The 27189-nt window shown below is 36.0% G+C and overlaps 1 protein-coding gene across 2 annotated transcripts in view; it reads right to left on the bottom strand.

The window, feature by feature from the left end:
* The window catches only part of LOC138707394 (uncharacterized), a 447965-nt gene that overhangs the window by 101041 nt on the left and 319735 nt on the right, over positions 1-27189 (bottom strand). For both annotated transcript variants that reach the window (XM_069836756.1, XM_069836757.1), the window contains exon 2: positions 11250-11385. In XM_069836756.1, coding sequence (XP_069692857.1) covers positions 11250-11385 — 136 coding nt within the window. The remainder of the gene's footprint in view (positions 1-11249; positions 11386-27189) is intronic.

Genomic DNA, 27189 nt, shown 5'->3' with positions numbered 1-27189 from the left:
TGAGTGGCAGGCGAGAAAAAGTCACAAATTGAACCGGCTATCATCCGCCATTAAAGGGAGCGTCTGCGGCGCGACATTTCAAAACAGTACCACAATACACTGATGAAATAGAGATGGATGGCAGAGGAGAACTATATTTGTTGAAGTATTATACGACTCATATTTGGCAATATTATGAAATAAATATAATCATCCATATAATTATATAGACCTACTCGGGATAAGTAAACTTAAATGAAATACTGAATAATGGCAATGACAACTGAATTTTCAGTATTACCAGTATTGTTTTAAGGACACAATATTAATTATGTAGGCCTACTGTAATAAGGGGAAGAGGAAGAGGTGGGAAAAGTGTGAGGATTAACTAACAGTGAATTAGGGATATTGATAGCAGAATACTAAGGGAAATGGAAGTAGTGTGAAGAATATTGAGAACATAGTACAGAGGCGGTGGCAAGGAGAGTAGTAACAAAGTACTGAAGTGAGATGGATGTGGAAACAATCGAAGTAGATAAGTATGTAATAGTGAGCAAGAAGGAAATGATAGAGGATGAGTGATGAAGTATGAAGAAAATTAATAAAAATGGTTAAAAGCTTAGGAGGGAGAATGTAGTAAAAGTGGTTGCTAAGTGAAATAGTGGCAGTAATAAAATTAGTATATAGATAGTGAATAGAAATGATAGAAAGTAGTAGGCAAATTATAGTAAACTAGAAATATAGAATAATATTAGAACAAGTACTAAAGCCGAGAGTGGAATGTAGGCAAGGTATAAAGGTTAATCTGAAATGGGGTTGAAGTTGACAAACTAGAAGGGAAGAGGATATAAATGTAATACGAGAAATACAAATGAAATGTTAAAATGATAATAATGGAAATGCAAACAATTGTGATGATGGCATCATATACAGAAATATGGGGACCATAACTACATGTAAATATTTAAAACAGCTGTTCACAATAAATATTCATTTTATATGTACTGTGATACATATTAAAAATAATATATATTTTTAAGTCCTTTCATGCAAGGGAAGAGGAAGGTGTTTAGGAAATGTTTACTGGTGAATTATGAGATTATCAAAATTCGGGAAAAATTGAAAATACATTTAATCATAGAAAAATTTATTCATTGTACAGTTGATGACCACTAAGTTAGAGGTTAGTTCAGGCTTTTTAATACAGCAGTAGTAGTAGGCCTAGTAGTGGTAGTGGTAGTGGTAGTGGTGGTGGTGGTGTTGTTAATAATAGTGACAAATAGGAAATTGGTGGGCGTCAGCTCTATTTTCATTAATCTGTTTGCATTAAATACACCCAAAAACCGGAAGTAATGTACAAAACGGAAATTACATAATCAATTCACTGATTCTGAAACAGAAGTCTTCTACAGATGCTGTCTAACGTCTGGTGCACTTAGCTATTGTAATCAAATGCAATATGACACCTAACCGTTACATACATTGTTGAAATGAGCCGTATAAACTTGATTAAATGGTTTTCTGGAAAACTTTATCCCAGAAATTATCTGACAATTCTGCAAACACATTCAAATGAGAAACTGCATCAAGAACATTCTTCCAAATATTAAGAGAGGCATGCTTTCCTGGGCATCTTACAATAGTAGCTATGTTCGAACAATTAGTTGCGGCGCAGTATTTCACCATTTTCTTACTATTTCCCTTCAAGTATACATATATTTATTCATACTCCTCTAATAAGTACGAACTGCTCGCACTCCCGGCAAAGCATAAACTCCCTTTAATGGCGGCCAAACAGCGGTTCAATTTGGTACGCTACACTAGCGCCGTTGGTGTCTAGTTATATATTACAAACTCTTTGTGAATATCTCAAAACACCCCTTGGCGTAACTAAATGTACTGACCAAGGCGCACATCTCCGGCGATTGTCAGGACTAAATAATCGTACTGTACAAGTCCCTGTACTACCGTAAGTTCATGTAAAGAACAAGACTTATATAATAGGCGACGTAGATAACTTCATAGGTTCAGCGACCGAACTACTTGACTGCATGTTACAGTGAAGTTGTGTACGAGAAAAGGTGGAAGATAATAACCTTCGGGTTTGAATTACTGAAACCAAAGACATAAAGGCAAATATGATCGTGGGAATACCCTCACCTAATAATCCAGGGGAAAAATATTTATTGGCCTCTGAAATTCTGGGAAATGTAGACCGTGCAACAAACGAAATTTATTTTACAATGCGATATAACTTTTATGGCCCGGCAGCACGTCCCTAGGTCCATCCATCTGTCTAATCTAATCTATCAATCTAGTGTGTCTATCTAACCTAGTGTGTCTATCTAATCTAGTGTGTCTATCTAATCTAATGTATCGGGCGGACAGACGGACGGACGGGCAGAGAAATGAGTAAATAAATAACACTATCAACAATTTGTATTCATACTTCACGAATGGTTACATTAAATCTTTTGGAATAAATCGAAATATCCGAGGAAACTCTGAACCGCTCCGATGCTATCGACTAACTAGGAGATATGGCATGGATAACTACATGTATTACTCTGAAAGCGACATGACACAATTTTACATCGTCAGTAGCGAGACACTAGCCTATTCATAATGTTGAACAAAATAGTTGTTCAAATAAAGCTTTATTTGTTTTTATTGATTATGCTGTAATCATCATTATTCTATATTGCACATAATATTCATATTCTGCACAGTTAGTGTAATATAGACCTATACTGCACTAAATATGAGTTCGTCTACATGTCAGTGGTGTGGCAAAGTGTGCAACATTTCAACGTACAAGATGCTTGTATTTTATTGTTCTCTTGAACTAAAAATTATATTAAATTACATTAAAGTGGAATGAAACGTTATTTCTTCTTCTACCATACTGAACAATTACTTTTTCGAAGTATACAAGAATTCGAACATAATTATCTACCAAAACTATCAGTCGTGTGGCTTTGCTTATTTTCTTTTCACATTGTGGTTACAAATGCCACAAATCAATTTAAATTTCTTTAAAATTAATTTAGAATAAATAGCACCACATATATTACTCTATATTCTTCAAATTAAATTAAGCTTGACTAGAGAACCACATTTAGGTTATGTGTAAAAATTTTGGACACTTTCTCATGGACAACCCTTACACTTCTAAAATTCTAGATTTATATTACAAGCGACTTTGATGAAAAGTTACTAGTGCTTCTGATGTTTAAAACTGGGAAGCTTTTAAGAATAAAGTTGGTGTTTGAAATAAATGATGTAGTGTTGTTTTGGTGAAGTAATTCCGAACGAAGCAACGCAAATATTAGGTATCGGGAGCACCAACACTACTCGTATGCGACGCTGCCACCACTCTGCTATGCTGTGCTCAATTATTAATTGTCGTAACGACACCAATTCACTCATTTTCTTCATCGGAACATTTTTTTTGCAGACTTTCATTTTTTCTTTGCCTTTCTTTATATTCTCAAGTCATATTTTATATTTCATCTAAATGAGCAGTGTAGTCTGTTGCAGTCTTATTATAATCCTGGTGGAGTATTACATATTATTCTGCTCTGTCATTACAAAGTAAAATATTTTGGTTAAGGTAATGTCTTAAAAAATTAATTAATAGCATATCATAGTACACTTTCCATTATTTGAGGCGTTCCGTAAGAGAAAGGCGAACCCGCCAAATGTACCTGTAGAGATAATCGATGTTCAAAGTATTTCACCTGTCAACGAGATGAGGGCGAAGCCGCCAAGGATACGTCTGTAAATAATGACGATCACTTTGTACACTGAAAAACGAATGCCTTTATTGAAAGTTTCAATTAAATGTCCAATTTAATATTCTAATTTAATAGTGATCATAGATGACATTATAAATTCATCAATATTATGGGAATAATTTGAAAACAGTATATTAGAAAAAGCAATGGGCGTAGAATGAACTCAATAGTGGCAGACAATAATAATAATAATAATAATAATAATAATAATAATAATAATAATAATAATAATAATAACAATAATAATAATAATAATAATAACAATAATAATAATAATAAATGAATAAATATAAACACTTAATCGCACTGTGATGTGACATTTACAGTGTCTGAAATTATTAATAAACAGAAATAAGTAGATGCCTGTCATGTTATTATCCTTGCTATCAAAAGTGATCTCACTTGTTCTGGGAACAGAGACGCTAATAGTCGATTACAATATCTTCATGAAGATGTTCCTCTGAGTCAGTCACTGCTAGATGCACGTTTTATTTGCCGATCACGGCGTCCAGAAACGTTCTGTGGCACATAGATAAGGAGAGCTTTCAGATCCTTTACTTTCTCAGAAGTGAGCTTTATTGGCGTGACATCCTCTTTGGCAAAACCAGCTGAGAGACGTCGGCCTGTTCTTAATGTGACATCTGTTCACATCAAGAATGGTAAGAGCTTAGAAATGTAGGCATTCTGGAGGGCATAATCACCCAACTCCCAGAAATTACGAAATACAGGTTGCATTTTCTCCATACCTAATGCGTTGAAGCACCCACCAGTACATGGCGGGCCTATACCGCGAGCTTGCACATGTCGAGATGTTTTCGTACTAAAGTACGATTCTCCTTTGTGACTTTTAATCTTTGCTTGTATGTTTTTCCATTTTTCGACATGCCTCTGACGTTTCCTATAATAACCAGATATGAGTGATTGATTATCACTGTCACTATTATTCATAATAAACTATTACAATGGCCATAAATATACGTAATTCCTCACTACGGTTGTACTCGGCTGTGTGGTTACAACAACACTGATATAATGAATGGCGCGCGCCTTCAGGCGGAGTGACGTATTCGCCCTTCTCGTACGGAGTGATATGAATACTATGGACCTGTCACAGGCTACGCAGTTTCGCCAACCTTACAAACAATGAAAATTTCGATGCACAGTAGCAAGGGCGAGCTGGCCAACGTCTGCCAGAATTATGTTGCAGATACAGTTAAATATTTGGAGGCGTAAAAAACGCAAAATTCGACCCTTGGCGGGCTCGCACTTCTCTTACGGAACACCCGATACGAAATTTCGACTTTAGAATGTTACATATTTCCGCGGTTCTTAACGCAAATGCAGATATCGGGTTTTGAAACAAATTACATGTATTAGGTTTTGGAATATTCTCGTAAGATTTTATGTCCTGTTTTGAAAATAAAACTAAATGTTTAAACTTTTATATTCATAGACATTCTTAGCGCGGGCTTCTGGTAAGTGATCAGCGAACTAACCTTTTTTCGTATTCATAAAGCAGTGTTAGCGATGCGATATGATATGATATATGATATGATATGATATGATATGATATGATATGATATGATATGATATGATATGATATATGATATGATATGATATGATATGATATGATATGATATGATATGATATGATATGATATGATATGATATGATATATGATATGATATGATATGATATGATATGATATGATATGATATGATATGATATGATATGATATGATATGATATGAATCCTGTACAAGTAATCAGTCGATAGCCGGGGCTAGTTTAGCACGCTCGTAGCGCGGGCTAGCGAAATGTCTAGGCATAGCACCCTTAAGAACTAAATATCGAATTTCGGACGACCTTAAGAGAAAATGTGAGATCGGCATAAATATTGTTTAATATCAAAATGCGAGTCGACTTTAACAATTATGCACGCTATTTATAAGCTAATTACTTTACTGATTTTCAAACAGATACTTTTCCCCAAAACGAATTTCAATTTTGTTTTCTCGCAAACTACTTGCAGTCAGCCCGTTAGGGCCTAATATTAGTTAGAAGAGCTTTTCAGTTTTATGTATTTACAGCAGTATGTAATTGCTCAGTCGTGCCTCCATTGTCTGCCATCGTGCACAATTATACGAGAAGCATAAGGGCCTTCATTAAAGCGGTAATACACATCCATCTCTACATTTAATTACGCAGATTATTATTCATAGCTGCGGTGTCAATTACGCGTCTACAATCTTAAGTTGGGATTGGATTCCTAACCAGCAATTATTTGCACGCGAAGACTACAGGTATTAACTTACGCTGCAACTTGAATCGCAGAGCTCAGATTTTCAGAGTTATGCAAATTTCTGCAGAATGTGGTTTTGTTCTTCCCACGCAAGATATACCGGGTGCCGCGCCGGCACGAATTGAGGTGAGAGAGACCAGCGTGCTGCCTGCTAGCCAAATTTTATGAACGATACGAAACATATTGCACAAAAAGTTTGAATAATAATCATCATTTAAAACGAAATTTTAGTAGTTTGAGTTACATATATCTTCTCTATATTTTCATAAACAAATAGCAATATGCTTTTGTCAATTCGATCTGCTTTCTTATTTCAGAACAGTCCTGAACTGTCTGTCGTCTTCTCCTCTCCCTTACTGGCCAGCCAAACCCATTACAGACCAAATCGGCCCAGTGGCGGGAGGTTAAAAATCCCACTTTTACAGACAATCGATATTAATGGCAGTAGGGGTGTCAGCCCAGGTAATAATAATAATAATAATAATAATAATAATAATAATAATAATAATAATAATAATCTATTTTAGCTGGCAGAGTTAAGAAGGTAATTCTCCTCGTACTCATTTCTGTTCGAGGGCGAGTAAACTCCAGGGACATAGTGCGGCCCAAGGGATTTGGTCAATGGAGAAAATGCATGATCCCATAGGGCAGTGACCATCAACTCGGCCGAATGCGGGCAAGAACACTGAACGGGAACCGTCCAGGAGCGGCCCAGACGAAAATTTGACGAGACAAGCGAAATTTTATTACATGGCCCATGTGCTCCCAGACCTAGATTTTAGCATTAACTCTGCTCATGACGTAAAATGTAAATAATATATACATGCTTAACTTTATGTAATTCGCTATTTTGCCATGAGTAGTAGAACTGAACTTAATTACTTACAAATGGTTTTTAAGGAACCCGGAGGTTCATTGCCACCCTCACATAAGCCCGCCACCGGTCCCTATCCTGAGCAAGATTAGTCCAGTCTCTACCATCATATCCCAGCTCCCTAAAATCCATTTTAATATTATCTTCCCATCTACGTCTCGACCTCCCAAAAGATCTTTTTCTCTCCGATCTTCTAACTAACACACTATATGCATTTCTGGATTCGCCCTTACGTGCTACATGTCCTGCCCATCTCAAACGAGTAGAAGTCAACAGGTAAGTAAAAAGAAGATAACGAAAGAAAAAGAAGCGTTCTTGAAGATACAAATGATGGCACTGCAGCAGAAATCCATCACTAGGCTACAGTTCGTAAATAGTTTCATTTAAGTTTCTACCAGTGTAAAGCTCAGGGACTTGTTTCTCACTAAGTGAGATAAAAGGCTCAACAAAAAAATCTAAGGGTATAGCTTTACAAACAATAATTTTAAACATACCTGTAAGAAATTTTACACAACTAATATTGCAGTATCCCACTATATAATAGACAGACATTCTTATATTTAGCAATGCAATGTTACACATCATTACAGGTAGTGCTAAGTCTGCAAAATAGGAAGGAAAATACTGTTTGTATTCATACCATAACTCAGGTATTCACGGGCCGCACATGGGCGCTTACCTAAAGCTTCCCGAACCGCAAATGGACGATCGCCTGAAACTTCCGAGGCCGCATCTGGACTAGCAAACCGTTTCTGGGCCGCACATGTGCATCCCGGCGCTGAACACAGCTAGCGGGCATCATGCAACCGTATCTTCCGTTCAGTAGTAGGCCTATGTCTCAACGGTCGTCGTCTGCTTCTGCAGGAATTGCAACACTTCTATATATGGAGAGAGATTTTAAAAATTTCATAGCCTAGTGGTGAGAAAAGTAGTTCTTTTCCAAAACTGTTCACAGTGTTGCAGTTCCAAGAAATCTACTAGTCCCAAAGTATAGTTTCGAAATAACAGCAAGTTTCTGACAAAAAGTAACAATCACCAAAATATTATGTTTCTTCGGAACTAGATCCGTTTCCAAACTCTCAGACTATAATGCATTTCGAACGACAGCCGTTACAGTCAGCTGTAAAGGCAGTCATTTATACAAACTATAAAGCATCGCAATGGTTTGACTATACTCTCTTTTAAATAAAGGATATTACTACTGTACTATGTGAGATCAGTCTCTATTATAGCTTCATCATTTTATTTGTAATAAACATTAAGGGTGTTCCGACCCGCTGTTTTTTTTTTGGAACTGTTCCGAAAGTAATGTTACGTTATTTTCCCCATTTCTATCATAGACCCATTCACTGTGGGTGTAGATCAGTGGTCGCCAGCACTCGCTGAAATGTGCAATGGGTAAGCGGAGCCGTCCCGTGTGCCCCATCGTGTAGCAGGAAGAGGTAGAGAGCATACCCGCTAGCAGCTACTAGTGCATCATAGTGCACTGTGTTTTCCGCGGGTAAAAGATGCTAGCCCCAGAGTGCTATGTGCTGACGACCGCTGGTGTAGATGGTGCTCCTGCTAAATTTCAGATAGGAATTACAGACTAACAGCCTGATAGTGAACTGAAGGCGAAGTAAGAGGAAAAAATTTGTGTGAATTTTATTCACTTTTTCCATCGGTAAGATTTCTCAGGCGTCATGAGCACGCTTCGCACATACTGTGTACGATCTGATCCATCTGCATTTTCGTTAACGAAAACAAGCAAATCTCACCACAGAAATAATTCAATCTACAAAATTTCCTCAGCTCATGCACTGCCCAGATCACAGTGTGTAATACTGAGCAATTAGTGCGGAATAAAGGAGCTCAAAATTCCTGTAAAACTAGCATTACAGAAGATCAGTAAATATTTTCACTAATGGCCCTTTAATGCATTTATGATTATTTCATTTGAAATGCTATGTAAATATAATTTAATTAAAGACGGAGTACAATTTATCCACTGTAACAAAGTTAGTGGTATCAGTAAAGAGATAGGGATAGTTATTATATTTTTAACTTTTCCTATTAAAATGCATTAACTAATCTTGCATTATATTATATTTTGTAACATAACAAAATGAAAGAAAAGATATAAATCTAAAACGCAGTATTTAGTTTCCTTCAGCTTTCATTCCATCCCTAAACTATTATTAATAATCACTTTGTTTCATACACTTAAATACCGGATTAGGCATTCACAGTGTTTTAAGTTTAATTTGACGAATATGAGAACCAATTATCACAAAAAGTAACCTCCACTGAACACCTCTGACAGTGTTGTTCGTAGCCGCTGTACCCGCTGCCCCCCCATTGGCCAGTATCCCCACTCAGCGACCTTTTCCCCAGAACATTCACTAAGGAAATATTACTTTAAATCAAACGAGAATATAACAGACGGGATAAATACTCGATCAGACAAAATATCTGTAACGTAACAACGTGTTCAAAGCATGGAGACATGTAACCACACACTATTTACTAGGATTTTTGTATTTAATCAGCCAGCAGTTTAGCGGGAAATTTTCCACTCCTTCCGCAGTATCCTCTTTTCCTATTCCCAGCACACGTTCACTTCCATCTTACCTTTCACTCGTAGTTAATTATTCTTCGTATTTGACTATCCTAAGGAATAGGACACAGTTTCTACAACTTCGTTCACTTGGAGGTGAAGTTATTTTCCATTCTTCGATACTCAGTCATGACAATAGGAACAGAACTAATTCAAGAAAAACTTTGCTGTATAATATATGTCTAAAACAAATACGGGCGCTTTGGCACTACACGCATTATCCCAATTGATAAAAATGCAACGCCGGAATGGGAACAGCAGAAAACCCTGTATCACATGGGCAGAGAAGACTTGTCATTCCTACGTGCCAGTCTTTGGAAGTGGAACTATAGAAACAAGTAACAGTGAATTTGGAGGTTGGTATTGATGATGGTAATAATAATGATAATAGTGACAATAATCCTTTTTGTTTACACTACGCTTGGCACCCCACTTAATCTGGACAGCAAGACCTTTCTTATCCATATAACACAAAGTTATGAAATAGAAAAGAGCACATACGAAAGATTGTAATTGTGCATTGAAAAATTCGCCACTCTACAAAAGCCTGGTAAGAGGCCTCAGGACTCAAGAGATTCTTTTAAGCAACAATATATAACTATGAATTGTAAAGTGCATCCAAAAGGTTAAAGTAGTGTGTGTGTGTGTGTGTGTGTGTGTGTGTGAGATGAGTTATTAAATATCCAGCGTGATAAACTACATAAAGACTTGGATTAACTATGCACTGATGTTTATCTGCACATAAGGTCTTAATTCATTTATATTATTTGTACAAATTTGGCCAGCAGAGTACAATATGATTACAAGTACTACACACGAAGCACTGGCAAACAAATTTGGATTTCTGAACGAAGAAAAATGTAGGCTCTCTTATGCGCAAAAAGGCCATCCAGTTCTAAGGCTCTAACTTGGTACTGTAAATAAACATATATCGCTCATTAAAATAATTATTTATTTTCTAATATTAGTCATCTGTCGAAAAATATATGGACCGATTAAAGTTTTATGTCCTCTAATTGGAGACAAGTGTCATGTGCAGGCCTAAATGCATTTGAAAGTCATCTTTTTTTCTGGATACAAATTAAAAAAAAATGTATCTAAGCGTAATAAGTTGAAACTGAATTCTTATAGAAATAAGAGCAACTGTTATTGAATTCCTTCATTTCTTTCTTAAGCAGGCTACCGTGTGCGACGTCCTCGACAGTGAACATTGGCGAAGCTAATATTCATAAAAATGTCCGAATAACTTTTGCACACATTTCTCCAAACAGCAATCCTCATCCTATTTTAAACTGTGGTTTTTCGGTGTCGACGTTCTATTAGCTTTTGTGCAGGAACTGTTTGCGACCACATGTTTTCTAAAAGCCTGGAATGAATTCATTACACACATTTTCGTCTACTGGAGACATGTGAAACATCTCCCATCGCATCATAGTTGAATAGTAAATTCGATTACACGGTATCACGGCCATCAAAGTCGATCTGCTAAGTCACTTAAGAGCAACGTAAGGAACCTACAGGGACGTACGAATGTGCAGAATAGAAGATGGATGATAAAGTGTACTTACAAATTTCGATCATATAATTTATTGTCATTAAATTTTCCTTTGCTACTTACTGATAATGCGATATCTTCCAAATTGACACTTACATCACTGCATTAGTTATCAGAACTTCACGTGTAAATGCATTTTTGTACTTACGGACACATGCGATCCAATTCTTCTTTGTTCATGACGAATCCGAAGTCATTGTCATCCGTGAGAACGCGCATGGGCTGCACGCACTTCATGAGCTCTTCCGTCTTGTTGCAGTCCTGAGACTCCACGACGCTCCACACTGCAACACCCACAGAAAACTGATGTGACTGGCTGCTGCACTACAAAGTATGCATTTGCACATAAGGCGATTGCATTCTGTGTCAGATATCGGAAAAGAATTTCGTACATATCTTCGTTCTACGAAATTTGCTTAGAGTAAATTTACTTGAATAACATATACATCTCCATTTAAGACCGCGTTCTATGTTAAGATGGTAGCAAATTACGTATACAAAGACGAATTTTCTGATTTTATTGAATATAAACGGAAAATAAGATAAAAGTTGAGCCACGAAAATTAGCTAAGTGCCATAAACAAACATGACTTAAAATATAAATAAGAGGAGTCGTTGATTATTGTATTACGCCATGTCATAATGAAAATATTGTTCACACCTTTGCAATTTTCAAATAAAATGGGCGGTATCGTTATTTCCTCCCAATCCTACTGCTATGACCAAAGGACGGAACGCTGCTATTCAGGGCAAGTGCGTGTATTCGTGATGCGCTGTTGCCAAACTACACATATTTCAGATTAAAGCTCTAATTGGCCATGTATTGAATTACAAAACGCATAATCATAATAATTTCTCTTTTTATTTATTTTAAAATGTATTATTTTACAATTATTCGTGATGCGCTGTTGCCAAACTACACGTATCTCAGCTTAAAGCTCTAATTGGCCATGCATTGAATTACAAAACGCATAATCATAATAATTTCTCTCTTTATTTATTTTAACATGTATTATTTCACACTTCAACCTGCAGTTATATCACTTCCACTCGGTATAGAATTATAAAAAAAAAATAGTCCCAAGTTAGAGAATATATAATATTAATTTATATACACCTAAACTTACATTAACACATTTTGTGAGTTTCTTGGTATAATCCTGTGGATTACATATTGAAAGTTCTGGTTGTAATTCAGTTAGAGATTTGTAAAATTATAATTTTACTTCCGAAGACGATTCAATAAAAATAATCAGCTTTACAAAGACATAAATGAAATTTATCCGTTGCAGTATCCCAGTCTTGCAGCAAGAAAGAAACAAATCAAATACCATATCCAAAATTTTCATTCAGTAACAAGTTATTTGAAATGTAGAGACCCAAAAATGAAGGAAATGCTCTGTACAAAAATAAAGGAAGTAATCACAGATCTCATAACATTTAAAATATCGTCGCTTAAGAACCAATACCGCGTAACTGACAAAATGTAAATTTTACATGAGAAGGAAAAAAAAATAACGCAATAGTCTTCAAAAGTGGTGTATGGCTATGAAATAGCTTAACTAATTTGTAACTAAGTGAAAATGGATGATCATGGCTGTAGACATTTGGCCATGTCACTTACGCGTTATTGGAACTCTGCCGTTGACTACATTTTGCTAGTTACGCGGTATTGTGAGACAACATTAGCAGCTTCAGGACACATGTTGACAAGCGTTTACTTTACGTTAAAACTGCCTTCTGGAAATATTATTGTCTATTATTGTATATGTCACTGTGTTATCTGAATTGTTGTCCTACCATCTGACTTGAGGTCAAGGTCGGTAGCCTGTAGCTTGAATCAGCACTAGATTACGTTCCAGACAATGATTGCTGCATTCTTAGTCAATCAAATGCTGAAACTATGGGAAAGGAAAAACGAAGACACAGTTCAATGTTTATTGTTATAATAATAATAATAATAATAATAATAATAATAATAATAATCTGTTACTAGGTAGTTTATTTTCACATTACGTATTTGAATAGATAAGTAGAATCGTTACTAAAACGTTGCTGAAAAGTATAATTTTATAATAAATAATGAATATTATTATTATTATTATTATTATTATTATTATTATTATTATTATTGACAATGGACTTGACTGACTTGCGAATAATGAAAAGAAAATCATATAAAAATATAATAATGATAATTTTTCAGGCGCAATATTCGTTAAACACAATAAAGAAATAATTACAGGCCTATGCTGAAATCACAAAAAGTAATCCTTGAGTAACCCTAGTGTGGAATACTATCATAAAAACTATGGCACCATCGGTTCTACATACAATAATGTGACGGTAATTTAGGCAGGATACTAATGCTCTTCTTTTTCTGTGCTTTTGCACGAGAACATGACTTTTTTTTTACTGAAGGGACGCCATCAGTACTATTAGCTAGCCAATATCGCACAGTTCATTCTTTAATTCCCAATGTACACAGAAACATCGTTTTGCAAACCTGAATTTTTTTCTCATCAACTTTTAGATTGTGGACAAATGTTCTCTTTCTTCTCGATTCAGAATTTGTACTGCCAGGTCTTTTCGTAGCAGTAAAATTCACAAGATTTGATACGTGAAAGGTCCTCTGTTCCCAAGTCATAGTTTTCCAGAATGCCTGAAATATGTATCTTCTCTCATTAGAAATTAAATTACAGCCTCTTACTTTCGAATTTTGGCACATCTTATAACTATACTCTGGCCCCAAATTCCTTGCATCTCTTTCCGTATCATGTGTCACTTTGCCATCTTTCGATCTCTTGTAGCTAAGATAAGTTCCTCTTCCATTCTAAGTTTTCTATTTTTCATTTTTCTTCCACTTACCCTTGTGTGGCTTTGAACTTATTTTTCTCTTTTCTGTCAAATTTCCATGAAACGCTTGTAAATTCTTCTCTTTACCTTTTTCTGACGAATGTAAAGATGTAGAATAAGTAGCACTCACGAATTCTTCGGGGTCGTCTACATCTGAAGAGGCATCCAAAATTTGGTGTAGATCCTTCATTGACGGGGTATTGTCTTCAGTTTCTCTCCAATTCCATTTCTAGCGGTATTATTTTAATAGTGTTGCTTTAAATCATACCAGACTGCATAATATGATCATAACCTTACCGGTAACACTGGACGGACAATGCCTGATCTGACGGTTTCCTTTTGCATTTGAATTATCAGGCAGTACACTTACGAATAAGATGAGATTACTAGTGTTTATAAATCTGATATAAATGGATTAAAAAACATGTGTAGTAAATATTATCATCAATTTAGATCTTCCTCCTACCGGAGAAAATGGAAGGAACCAAGCTCAGGACCACTGAATGTAGCGCAAATTATTTTAGCGGCCCATTCATGATTATTTATATTACTTAAATTAAGTTTGCTGTTATGATTCCGTAACTGAAGAAAATTAACGTCTAATAACTGTGATACTTCTTATGCCATACCTTTGTTAATGTTCGCAGAAGTTTCTCCCGTCTTGAATGCAGAAGATACCACAGACAGGATTTCGTTCTCGCTAAACTGGCCGTCGTCTGATTCATTGTCAATTTCCTTTCTTTTATCTGTAGGCCTATATAATAATAAAATATTAAATGTACTATATTTCAGTGAATGAATTTGCAGTAAGATTGTGCGTGAATTCAGCTCAACTAACATTCAATTGACATTAGTGAAATAATTCTATTATATTTATCTTTTAAAATATTTGAAACTGAACACTTCTTTAATCTTCTCAGAATATTACACTGTTGATACAATTTTACAAGGCAGTAACGAGAACCAGTTTCCGTACTGAGGGCGCGCAGGGAGTAGACATAACAGCCTATCTGTTGTCAGATACGCGGTATTTCCTACAGACTTCTCGTGACTTCAGATACGCGGTATTGTACCCCCTCCTTCGCACGCAGGCCATTCATGCAATCAAAGTCCCGCGTTGTCAATGCATGCAGATGACAGTGGAGGTACCATCTGTGCAAAAAAAAAACAGTTTTGACCAAAAATGTCAGTTACGCGGTATTGTTTCTTAAGCGACAATATCGCCCCTTGGTTATATTTAGCCTATTTTAAGATTTACCACTACAAAATATTAATTTCGAAAAAAAGGGAAACTAAATACCACCATAATTCAAGTATTTAGAGGAACACTGGTCTTAGCACATACATCGTTTTGATGACCGCAACAATTTTTCGTCCATTAAGACACTTACAAGGAGCCATTGTCAGATCGAACAGGGAAATTTTGGGTGAAAAGTACATTGAAAATAAAAGTGCCTGTGCTTCGGTTTTCTCTGCCGTAGGCCCCCGTTCGGGCGACAATATATATGTGTGTGTATATATATATATATATATATATATATATATATATATATATATATATATATATATATATATATACTGACTGGCAAAAAAACCGATCACTTGAAAAAGTACTAGAAGTCAAGTTTAAATGTAAATTATGAAGTAACCCAAGAAATAACATAACTGTAATCGTACTCAATTTAAAGATTACACTTTTATGAACGTGTGACACGTAAATTCGCACCTTTCACTCCAATTCTGAGTCAATGACCGTCATATGTTCATAAATATACACTTTTGTTGAAATTTTGCAAAATTTTTCACTTAACTTTCAGCTGAATATTTGTTCATTAAAGTTCACTGAAAATGATATTGATGCACAAAACTTAAATTCACACTATCAATAACTGGAACAAACACTCAGTATCCGGTGTGTCCCCGCTGGCCCTAATTACAGCTGCCATTCTCTCAGGTATGGTTTCGATTAAGGTTATGATGTCTCTCTGGTCGATATTGTCCCATTCCTCTTGGAATGCAGCCCGCAGAACACCTAAGGTCTCCGGAACAGGATTACGATCTCGGATACGTCTACGCAACCTATCCCGGAGATGTTCTATAGACTTTAGGTCGGGACTCCGAGCTGGCCAGTTGAGACGAACAATCTCCAGTGCATCAAGATTCTGTGATACGCAGCGCGCTGCATGTGGACGAGCATTGTCATGCATGAATATGAAATCATCTCCAATAAATGGAGCAAAGGGCACGACGTGATCGACAAGAATCTCGTTGATGTAGCGGTGAGCGTTGAGACTACCATTCTCGACGATCACCATTTTGTTCGGGCCTCCATGGAGATGCCGCCCCACAACATCACGGAACCTCCACCGAACGGCGTCCTTGCAGACAATGTGCATACCTCTCTCCGTACCATCTGGGGACTTCAGGAAGAACCTGGACTCATCAGAGAACAGCACACTGCTCCACTGCTGCACAGTCCATTGGGCATGCTGACAAGCGAACTGAAGACGGTCGGCTCGGTGCTATCTGGTCAGATCTGGTCGTCGTGATTGAAGATTTTGTTCTCCAGGGCGTCGTCGAACAGTCCTCTCGCTCACATTAACATCCCGCACATGTTGTAGTCGATTCCGAGCTTCAACTGCTGTGGTATGGCGGTTTCTTAGAACCTGGCTGACGAGAAATCGATCATCTCGGGCTGAAGTCTTCCTTTTTCTGCCAGAATCAGGTCTTCTGGAGTAACTCTGTGTTTCCCGGAACCGTTTCACAGCCTCTTGCACCGTGGTGTATGGTGCGCATATGGTAGGAGCGGCGTAACGGAGGCTGCGTCCGGCATCAATGACAGCGACAGCTCTGGCAGCGTCTTGGGGTGACAGAAGCATTGTCTGAACTAAATTTATTGACGAAATGGCAAACAAACCATTTTCGACAGTTGTTATTCATTTTCAAAAAGGAAAGGAAGCAATAAAGCAATAAAATCTCAACAATTTGTTTATGATGACCTACCCCACATTTTCAGCACAGAAACACACTCCTTCGTTGTTAGGCGATAAACCGAAGATTTATTGGTGTGAAAGGCGTGAATTTACATGTCAGAAGTCCATAAAAGTGCAATTTTTAAATTTAGTACTATAAAAGTTATGTTATTTCTGAGATTACTTCATAATTTATATTTAAACTTGACTTTTAGTATATTTTCAAGTGATCGTTTTTTTTTTTTTTTTTTTTGCCGGTCAGTGTATATATTGTGAGATCTTGGAAACACTTTATCTTCGTACGTTCCAACATTTCTGATTAGTCTTTCGTGAAGACACAAGAATTTGAACGGACTGACCTATGACGCCGCACTGTGAGTGTATTATTCAAAATGGATCGATATTCCTAACTTCAGTGTAAAATTGGAATGGCGAGTAACAAGTGTAAATTTTCATATATAATTTAAAACCTTGTTATGCTTTTACAAAATACAAAATTATACAAACTATGGCAATATTGAAGCCCTAACAGTCAGTCTCAATCTATCGTTACCTATATGCGATAGTGACACGGCTCATTCCTTATAGGCGACACGACGTGCAAATAATACGTACTTACTGAACTACATGAATCATAACATTTAAGTAGATTGGTAAGTTCAGCGTCCGTTGCCAAACGCAGAGACTTCTACTGCCTAAATTTAAATAAGTACAGATTTTATATGAATAAACACTTCCAAATTCGTAACGTTGTAGCCGTAATAAATCTAAGAGGGAACCAATGGTCGCCGAAGTCCAACTTTCTGGCCACCACTTCGAAAACATTATGGTCACTCCCTATCCTAGTATTCCAAATAAGACTATGCAGTTGAAATATCCATTCCGGTACATCCTTTGTGTCCAGAAGAGACCAATTAGTATATTTTCAAGATTTTGTTCAACTACAGTCGAATTGTGATAGGTTCAACACTGCACTAGACAAAATATAATACTTGCAGAGATTTCATAGGCCTATATGGCTATAACACGACTTCTCAGGGATGTTTTTATATCCAAACTATACAAGAATCAATACAGGGATCAGAATTAAAAAACTGTGTTTGATTGAACCGGAACGTAACTTCTACTACTGTACTTTGCATACTTCATCAACAAGCAAAACAATTGTAACATTTTTTACCTACTAAAATGCAAATGAATATTTTACTCTGTGTTCTTGAGAAATTGCGGAAACACTTTGTTGCATAACGGAACTGTGGCAGACGTTAGCGGTACAAGACGACCGGGACCCATGCAGTGATAATTAATATGCAAATTATATTGCAGTACATCCCTTGAATGGTGGTCTTCCAGTGCACGTATACTTTGTTACGAGAGATACAACTAAATCATGGGAGAATGCAGAAAACGGAGATAAAATTACAGCAAGACTATGGTTAACTCAAGTTCTGTAACTTTCAGGAACTGCAAACATTCAAATATTTATTGGCTTTAGCCAGTTCTGACTTGTGCGAAATTATGACGTGAAAACCTTTTCTTTCATTTAATGTTCAAAATTGAATATGGGCCTATATATTACATTGGGCGATCTTATTATCATAGCCAATTGATGAAAATCAGAAAATTCATCTTCCAATTGTATTGACCATAGCATTATGTTGCTTTTTCTCATTGGTTACCGTAAAGTACGGATTTCAGTACTAAAATAGATATTGGAAACAAGTCTCTATGGTGGTCTAGTGGCTAGAGCGCCGGAATTATGATCCTGTGGACCCGGATTCGATCTCCGGTGTACTTCCTAATTGTAACTCTCGTGGTCCAGGTAAAACAGGGGTTTTTCTCTGAGAACTCCGGTTCCCCAGTGACGTCTCAACAAACCTCCATCGTTATCTCATTTCACCGCGGGCGTAGCGTAGACCAGCCCCCTACGGCGCACCCTGTCGGTAACTGGCTTCATACGGGTGAATGGCGAACAGCCACGCAGCCGTCATTAGTTTAAAACAATGCAGTATATTCTGAAGCTCCATTGAAAATCCTACTTTCATAAAGTGACCCTAATAATATAATCAGTCACTGTGTATAAGAAATATTGGGACAAACTTTGGCGGCGGATTCCTCACACCAAAAGAAGAAAAAAATATATAAAATATGTCCGGAAATGCCCGGTTTATGAGTTATTGAAATTACGAAGTAAAAAGTACAATATTTTGGATAGACTACATTTATATTCAACTCATAGGAAATGTTCAAAATGTGCTCCAGCAGCTTCTACACACGCATGGACTCTCTCGCCGTTTCAAAGACCCCATTGCGGTGTCGCAGGCTTGATGAACACGTGATTCACGCAAGATGGCGTTCAAACACTTTTCATCGCATTGTTCGAGCTGCACTCGCTAATATATACCATGACAAATGGGTCGGTAGAGAAGGACCAGTTCCATGAACTGCACGTTCGCCCGAACTGAATTCTTTCGATTCTTTATCTGTGTGGACACCTGGAAGTCCTAATGTGTGCAACGGACGAGACTCTCCGACGCGACGTGTCCGTGTGTGGAACATTTCCCGTGAGTTGTCAGTGTTTCACTGTATGTAAATGTAGTCCATCCGTAACATGAACTTTGTACTTTGAATAACTCATAAACCGGACATTTCCGGCAGAAATCTATGTAAGAATTTTTTCTTGTTTCGATGTGACGAACCTGCTCTATATACTAGTTCAGGGATGTCAACGAGAGCGCAAGCGTGCCTCATCGTCCGTATGCGCTGTTGAGAGCACGTACGGCACGCAGGTACAAGTCACTGAGGAACTCTAGGGTTGTACATTGAGGAAGAAGTCGTTCAGTAAGTTAAAGGCCGACTGGACTCCTGACTTCTTATGAGCGAAAGAGACGAAAATGTTCTTTGTCTGCTATATGGAAAGTAGTTAATTACGAAGAGGAGCAATGTGAAACGCCTGAAATTATTAACTGATGTACATATTGTTGTATTGAAATTTTGTTGTTTTATTGACATTAAATAGTAATAAATAATATGTTTAGATGTACTGTAGAGGTTCTTCCTCGCTGCATTGTATTTAAGTTTACAGAATAATGTACAAAAGTATGGATGCTAATAGCGTAGACTCGTTATGAATTCTGTCTAAAATGTTGTGAAGGTATGTCGTCCATAGATTTTCAGTTTGACATTGGTCCTTACCATTGTGATGTCCTTCGGTTACGCCGAGGAAAAGTTCTCTCCAGGATCTTTGAATTGCGTGAACAGAGTCAAGTTGGAAGTTCGCTTTGCCTGGTAATATATCCAGAGTGCGAATATTTTCGGCTCAAATTATTTCTATATTTGGCAATAAGCACAGATGTGAGAAATTTGCCTCTCTTATGAACCTCACAAAACCAAGACTAATACCAAGATTATCAGATGATAATAAGCGTGCTATTCTACGTCATGCTGCAGGAAACATAATTTCGCCGGCCATAAGAAGGTTGGTGTCGTCAAAAACAAGAAAAAACACTTCTGTACTAGACGAGAAGTCAGGAATTTAAATTTATTTCTAGAAATGTGCTGTTCATATAAGCACATTATTAAGTGTGAAACAGTTACGTGGCATTTAATTAGGCAGGCCTCATTAACTAAAAACCTCTAAGATAAAAAATATACTATGCTTATTATTTGTTGCAATCCTATTATTTCATTTTTCCGTATGTACAATGTCCTGTAATTTCTTTCACTTTCGTATTAGTTTAAAACAGGAAAACATTGTTTTTATATTAGTTGGATTATTAGATAATTATATAAAATTAATTATATTCTATTTATTATCTGAAACTATATACGTTAAGGATAAGCTACGTTTATTATTTATTATAGCCCACTTTTTATAATTCATTGCATTTATTAGAGAGGTACACTCTACAACACATAGGCCTATTCTGATTTCTTGTTGTCTTGTATGAATGTAACACGTTATCTATTCTTTAAAAACAGTTTAATTCATCTTGCAGCGACAGGCCAATACAGTTCACTTTGCTCACCCCTTCTTATTCTCTGCTGCTGCCTGCAGAATAGATTCATTGCAACCAGTGAGCTCTTGATCGCACGCAGAAGCGTCTACGTGCTCTTGACCTTGACATCGCTCTACTAGTTCATGTATGTCATTTAGCTCGCATTTTTAAACAAGGATTTAAAAAATCTTCCTCAAATTCAGTTACTGTGTACACATCTTACGAATGTCCACTTTACAGCAAGGCCATTAACCCGTAAAGCAAACGTAGGCCTACTGAGGTCAAAAATACCCAGGCGTTATTTTATTTGCTGACTCTGTACATCAATTTAAATTAAGCCCGCGTTTTCAATATTATTCAAATCTTTGTGCATTGTTGTACGTATGATTGAGTTAGTTTTCTTGTGGTTGCCGAAGTTTACACGTGCAGGCGTATGTACCGGGTGGGCCAAGATAAACCGAACTCAAACTAAGTAATGGACATAAGAACTGCAAGGCTATTGAACTCGATTTTTGCAGGCCTTTCCTTCACAAGCAAGCTTTACCTGCTCCCCGCGCCTTACCCTCTCTCCGTTCAAGGTCAAGGTCAATGTGAGTTGTTATTATTATTATTATTTGCTGCTATATCGAATATCTTCTCCCATATCGGGTTCGGTTCATCTTGGCCCACCCAGTATCGTGACTGGGTAAGAAGTAGTCCGCGCGTGTGCTTGGTTGCCAGATTGTGATGAGCACTAGTCTACGATTTGCGAGTTGATGTAGTCTGAAGTCGCATTAAAACCTAATAATAATCACCGTCAGTGTTGCCCATCTAATTAGACTAAAAGTCGCTAAAATGAATCGTATTTTCCCCCTACATTCCAATAAATAAATCCATAATTTCACCTTAAGATGAATAGTAATATTTATTAACATAACTTATAATATCAAATAGAACAGAATTAAATAGCTAATATAAGTTTTTAATTTAATATTTTTGCATTCACTAGCCGTCGTAAAGTCTATCAACGAAGAGTATTCCTATCTCCGTCCCCTCACTATAAATTTGTAAAATGATCAGACGTTAATATCTTCTCATAGGAAGATAATTTTATTATTCATATGAAGGTTTATTTTCTTTAGTTTTAAGGATTCTGGGTATTGCTGTTAACAGTATTTTCTCGTATAAATATGAATATCCAAAATATTTTTTCCTGTTTCTATCAACATTGACTAATGTCCTTTGCACCACGTGACAAGCAAATGATGGGTAGGGAGAGAAAACCAGATAAGTCAATTTTCCTCAGAATCCAGAGAAACGAAATTATAGTTTCTAAACCTTACTTGACAGATAAGTTGACAGTGAAAAAAAAATGCATTCAATAAATGAAGATTCAAATGTAGTACAGTACATGAAATAAAGCCTGATCTGAAGTCTGAAATTTCATCAACATCGAAGGAAAATCGAGAAACCGTTGATCTGGAAAAAAACGGGTATGTTATCTGAAAGAGACAAGAGCTAGATATCAACTAGCAAAACTTCGTAGGGAGATCTTATCACAGTTATATTTATAGTAAAATAAGTATAATTAATTCTTGTTTCAATTATTTTGTGATAAACTCTGAGTATACAGAATGCCTGTCCTAAACATATAGTACGAGTACATAAATAACAGCTATAATGCGAAGAATTGTTTATTATAAATTTCTAGCGTAAAGCGCAATCGATGGAAAATCTCTGAGAGATTTGTTTTGTCATACTTGCGTCACCTGCCGCGCAAGCGCAGAAACGGAATGAGGGAGGTTATGCATCAGTCGAGCTGTGTGCCCTTAAAGCCAAGTAGTGCGAGAAGTAACGTTGTCATCACCTCGACTTGCTTCAAAGTACAGAAAAGAATACCTAAGCTCGCAAGAAATACAGTAGCCACAAATCTCGTGACGGTAACAGAAGCAAAGTTAACAAGACATCAATATAACCAGAGACAGAAAAGAACTCCACGTCATTCCAAAATACAGAATTTTAAAAAAATCATCGCTATGTGGACAAGGAATCTATTTTCATTACTTCAACGTGTGCTGAGATGAAATTTCAAGCACTTCTGGACCATACCGTTACCGGACTAATGAAGACTCTGAAGTAATAGATTTTTTGGATGAAAGACCTTTCGACAATACCACCAATAACAATGTGAAGAATTGGTGGCACAGGTACCGCCGGGTACACAAGCAGAAGTTGGAGGAAGATGACTATATCCATGACCCCATATTTATGATTTCTTTATTGCCGTTACAATTTTACGAAATGGAAATTCCAGACAAGGGGATATAAAAAATAATTTGGCAGAATCTTCGTCCATCTTCGGTACTGCAGCCATTGCGATTTGTTTCTTCAACGAGAGATCGTGGCTAATATTATAGGTGAAAAGAAGCGAGCCGAGAAAAATGTAAAAACTCTAAAGCAACAGACACTGAATTCAAAGGCCGTAAGTACGATGTTTAACACCGCTTACTATAGATGGAAAAATATGCAATGTGGTAATCGAAACCACGTGCACACAGCGATGTTATATCTGCGGACTAACCACCAAAGATATTATCTAGAGAAATGTATGTCCATCCCAGTAATTTGGCTTTCCATTTATATTGGTGGATTAGATTTATGGAGCGCCTGCTTCGCTTAGCATAAGAACTGCCGCTGAAAAAATGACGAATTTAGAAGGAAGAAAAACATATTGTAGCGAAAAGAAAAAAAAAACGATTTGCAAAGTAAGCCCAAAGATGAAATGGGCTTCGTGACAGATAAACCAAATCAAAGGATTGAAACCATCATTGTGGCAAGGCGCTTCTTTCAGAGAATTTAAATATTTCTGATCGAATACATGAAATCGATTAAGTAATCATAACAAGATTTCACAGAGTGCTACAAATTATACCATGCGATCTAGTGACAGCAGTAAATCCGTTGACTTACATCGTTCTTTCATTATTTCGCTTCACTCCTCTGATTGTTCCCAGTAGGCCTACATCAAACTGCTCCTTCCCCCATTTCGCACCTCTAATAGAAGCCTCTTTTCATCATGGATCGAATGACAACACTAACTCCATTTCGAAAATAAATTTAACTGATTTTTTCGCACTTACCCTTCAAGTATTGGTGAGTTGTGAGCTGGCCATAGGCTAGAAACAAATTATATTTTATTGTTTTAATTCATGCATGGCAGGAAAACGAGTACTGAAAAAAAATATTGTTGTAAATTCAGGAACCATTTTCTCAGAAATTAAGATAAAGGGTTGAAAATTTTTATGCTACTGTAAACTATATAGTTGTTCAAAATGAATGGACTTCTATTTTAAAATATTTAATTCAAGTAGTGAAAATGTGGACAGAGATGTCATATTCTTATAGGACAAAATAAACGTATGTGGACTTGTCACATTGTGCATGTGTAGTTGAAAAAGTACTATTTTTATTACACTTATTTTGTCAAATAATATGTTTATGACATGGGGGAAAAGTTTGGAAAGTGTGAGATTAAAATTTTTTGTAATAGGTGTTCCTAAGTGTTGGCAATCGCAAAACTATTTTTTTTTTCCTTTCTGCCATGTCTATAGTAAAACCAGACAGATACTTTGTTTCTGTGGCCAGCTCGCAACTCATCAACATCAGTTTATCACACGCTGCAAAGGACATTAGTCTGTGTTTGATAGAAACAGAAAAAAAAATGTTATATATTCTTATTTATAAGTGAAAATGCTGCAAACAGCACTACCCAGTACCCTTAAAGGAAAACTTAATTTAATTGTCAGCCGAGTCCCAGTAGACCTACTCATTTGTACACAATCCGCCCTTTTCTTACCTATTCTTAAATAGCTACATTATTTGCTTAAGTCACAAATCTCAATCCGCTACACCTGAACGTCTGAGTAGTAATAAAGTAAACGAATAGAATTTCCGCGCAACGAAGTTCAGTGGAGAAAAGGAGAAGTCCCCAATTAACAAAATAATACATACAACTGCCTTATCCAATCATGTTTCTACGAGAAAAAGCTGCGAGTATCGAAACTGTGGAAGAACCGTCACATAATCTCTGGTAATTTTTTTCCTCTTATAGCAATGAGAAATATCATAAAAATGGAAAGCCTATTCAGAAAAATAATTGTAAGAAAATATTTATCGCAAATTTTAAATATGTACAAACAATTAAAATAGATATGAGATTATAGAATAGATTTAGTTTTAAAGAAAAAAATATAAAAAAATCATTAAAACAAATAATTTAGGACAAATTATCCCTATATATTCAGATAACATTCAAATTTCCTAAAACTAGGCACAAATCCCTAAAGTTGGCACCACTGAATTAACAGCAGGCCTATTCCCAATAAAATGTTATGAAAGTATGCGGCATAGTATAAATTAATTTTTAAGACAGTCGTTTGATTCACCTGCAAATTTACAAATACGAGGTATCACTTCTTACCCATCGATATAATTATTACGCCTTTCAATTGAGGAGCGTTTTTTCAAAACTCGATAGATGCAAAATTTTATGACCTTGAGTTATACATCATGTGACTACAATGCTGTTACTGCGCATCCAACTGTGAAGTCAGATTTTTCATAATGCGACACATGCAGCGTGTAGAGGATGTTAACCTTGATAGGTTTTTTCAAAACTCGATAAATGATTTAATTTAAATAAAGCAAACTCGATAAATGCATCATGAATAAGAAGGTGTTATACTGCGCAAGCACTTTCCAGGAACACTGTCTGGGATAGCATTTATATAAATAAATTTATAGTTCATTGTTGTACCAGGAGCAACCAAGATCAATTTTGTTTACTGATTGTAGCTTACTTTTAATGGTCTTAAAGAGGTCTTACATCTAAATATGTCTGGATCAGAAGATAATATTACGTCACAGAACTGTATGGTGGCCGAATAATATGTAGATTGAACGCAAAGAAGCAAAGGAAAGAGTTTAGAATGAACAATAAAGAGCCTTAAATTGTTTGCCCACACGGACTTCAAGATAGACAAGTAAATAAAAATGCTAAAGAAAAGAGGAAGTTTAAAACTGTAGATTTAACCTATGAAGATATCAGTAATTTAATCACAGAGTAATGGCTCTTAACCAAATTGATCAAAATAAATTTTTACTACATTATATGAACATTTCATCCCCAATTTCAAGTCCAGATCACATATGATTATTCGTTCTAAGCTCCCATTCAAAATGACTAACAAACGTGTCTCATGTTACAAAAAATCTCGAAAGACAGTCACTGTATCAGTAAGCAGTATCTACATACTTTGGGGACAGGATAGAGGTAGAAGTGCTGAAGAAGAAACAAGATATCTGCAAAATCATGAAAGAATCTCCAGTGATGCCGAAGAAGAACATGGTAAGCAAGGAAAAGAAAAATGTATCCAATCTCCTTAAATATTTTGAAGTATCAGCAGATGCAAATGAATCACATCAAGATATTCTGCATTAATTTTTATTTCAGTTTAATGATATGTTTATTTACTTAAAACTCCAAATTATATTATATTATATTACATTACATACATTACATTACATTACATTACATTACATTACATTATATTATATTATATTATATTATATTATATTATATTATATTATATTATATTATATTATATATCTACAAAATCTCCACCCATCCTGCATCACACAAAACTATAAATGTGAACTTAATAACCCTAAATAATAATTATGTTCTTTAATTAATAATTCAGAATACATATATTTAATTGTTTATTGTTGATTATTACGCTTGTAAAATTATTGTACATTATTTACTGGTTTATTAAAGACATTTCAGAGTTAAAAGTAATAAAATAATAATAAAAAATGATAAAATTAATACAAGAACTTGGTCTCATAGTGAGCATTTGTCGAGTTTTGAAAAAAAAACTTGAAGGAATTACAATTAAATATAGTAAAATATTAAAATATAACTTTTATTTTGATAGTATCCTTAAATTAGTCTTCAATATGACTAATGTTTCTGTGCATGAAAAGTATGGAAAAAATAATAATTCTAGGTGGAAAGAAAAAAACACAATTACTGAAAAACTGTGTTGATAACATCTATCTACATTTTGAAAAAAAACGCTCAATTGTATATGCGCTTATCCTGTAAAGTGCTAATATTTGTTTGTTTGGGGAGTAGCAACAATCCACCGAACACTGCTGCTGCTAGGCTCCATATCCCAGCTACCTGAATTTGACGTCACAGCCCAGGTACAGGTACCTT

Source organism: Periplaneta americana, chromosome 10 (assembly GCF_040183065.1).
Source record: "Periplaneta americana isolate PAMFEO1 chromosome 10, P.americana_PAMFEO1_priV1, whole genome shotgun sequence".
Classification (NCBI taxonomy): Eukaryota; Metazoa; Arthropoda; class Insecta; order Blattodea; family Blattidae; genus Periplaneta; species Periplaneta americana.
The sequence above is the reverse complement of the archived record's forward strand: the minus strand, read 5'-3'. Positions and strand labels throughout refer to the sequence as shown.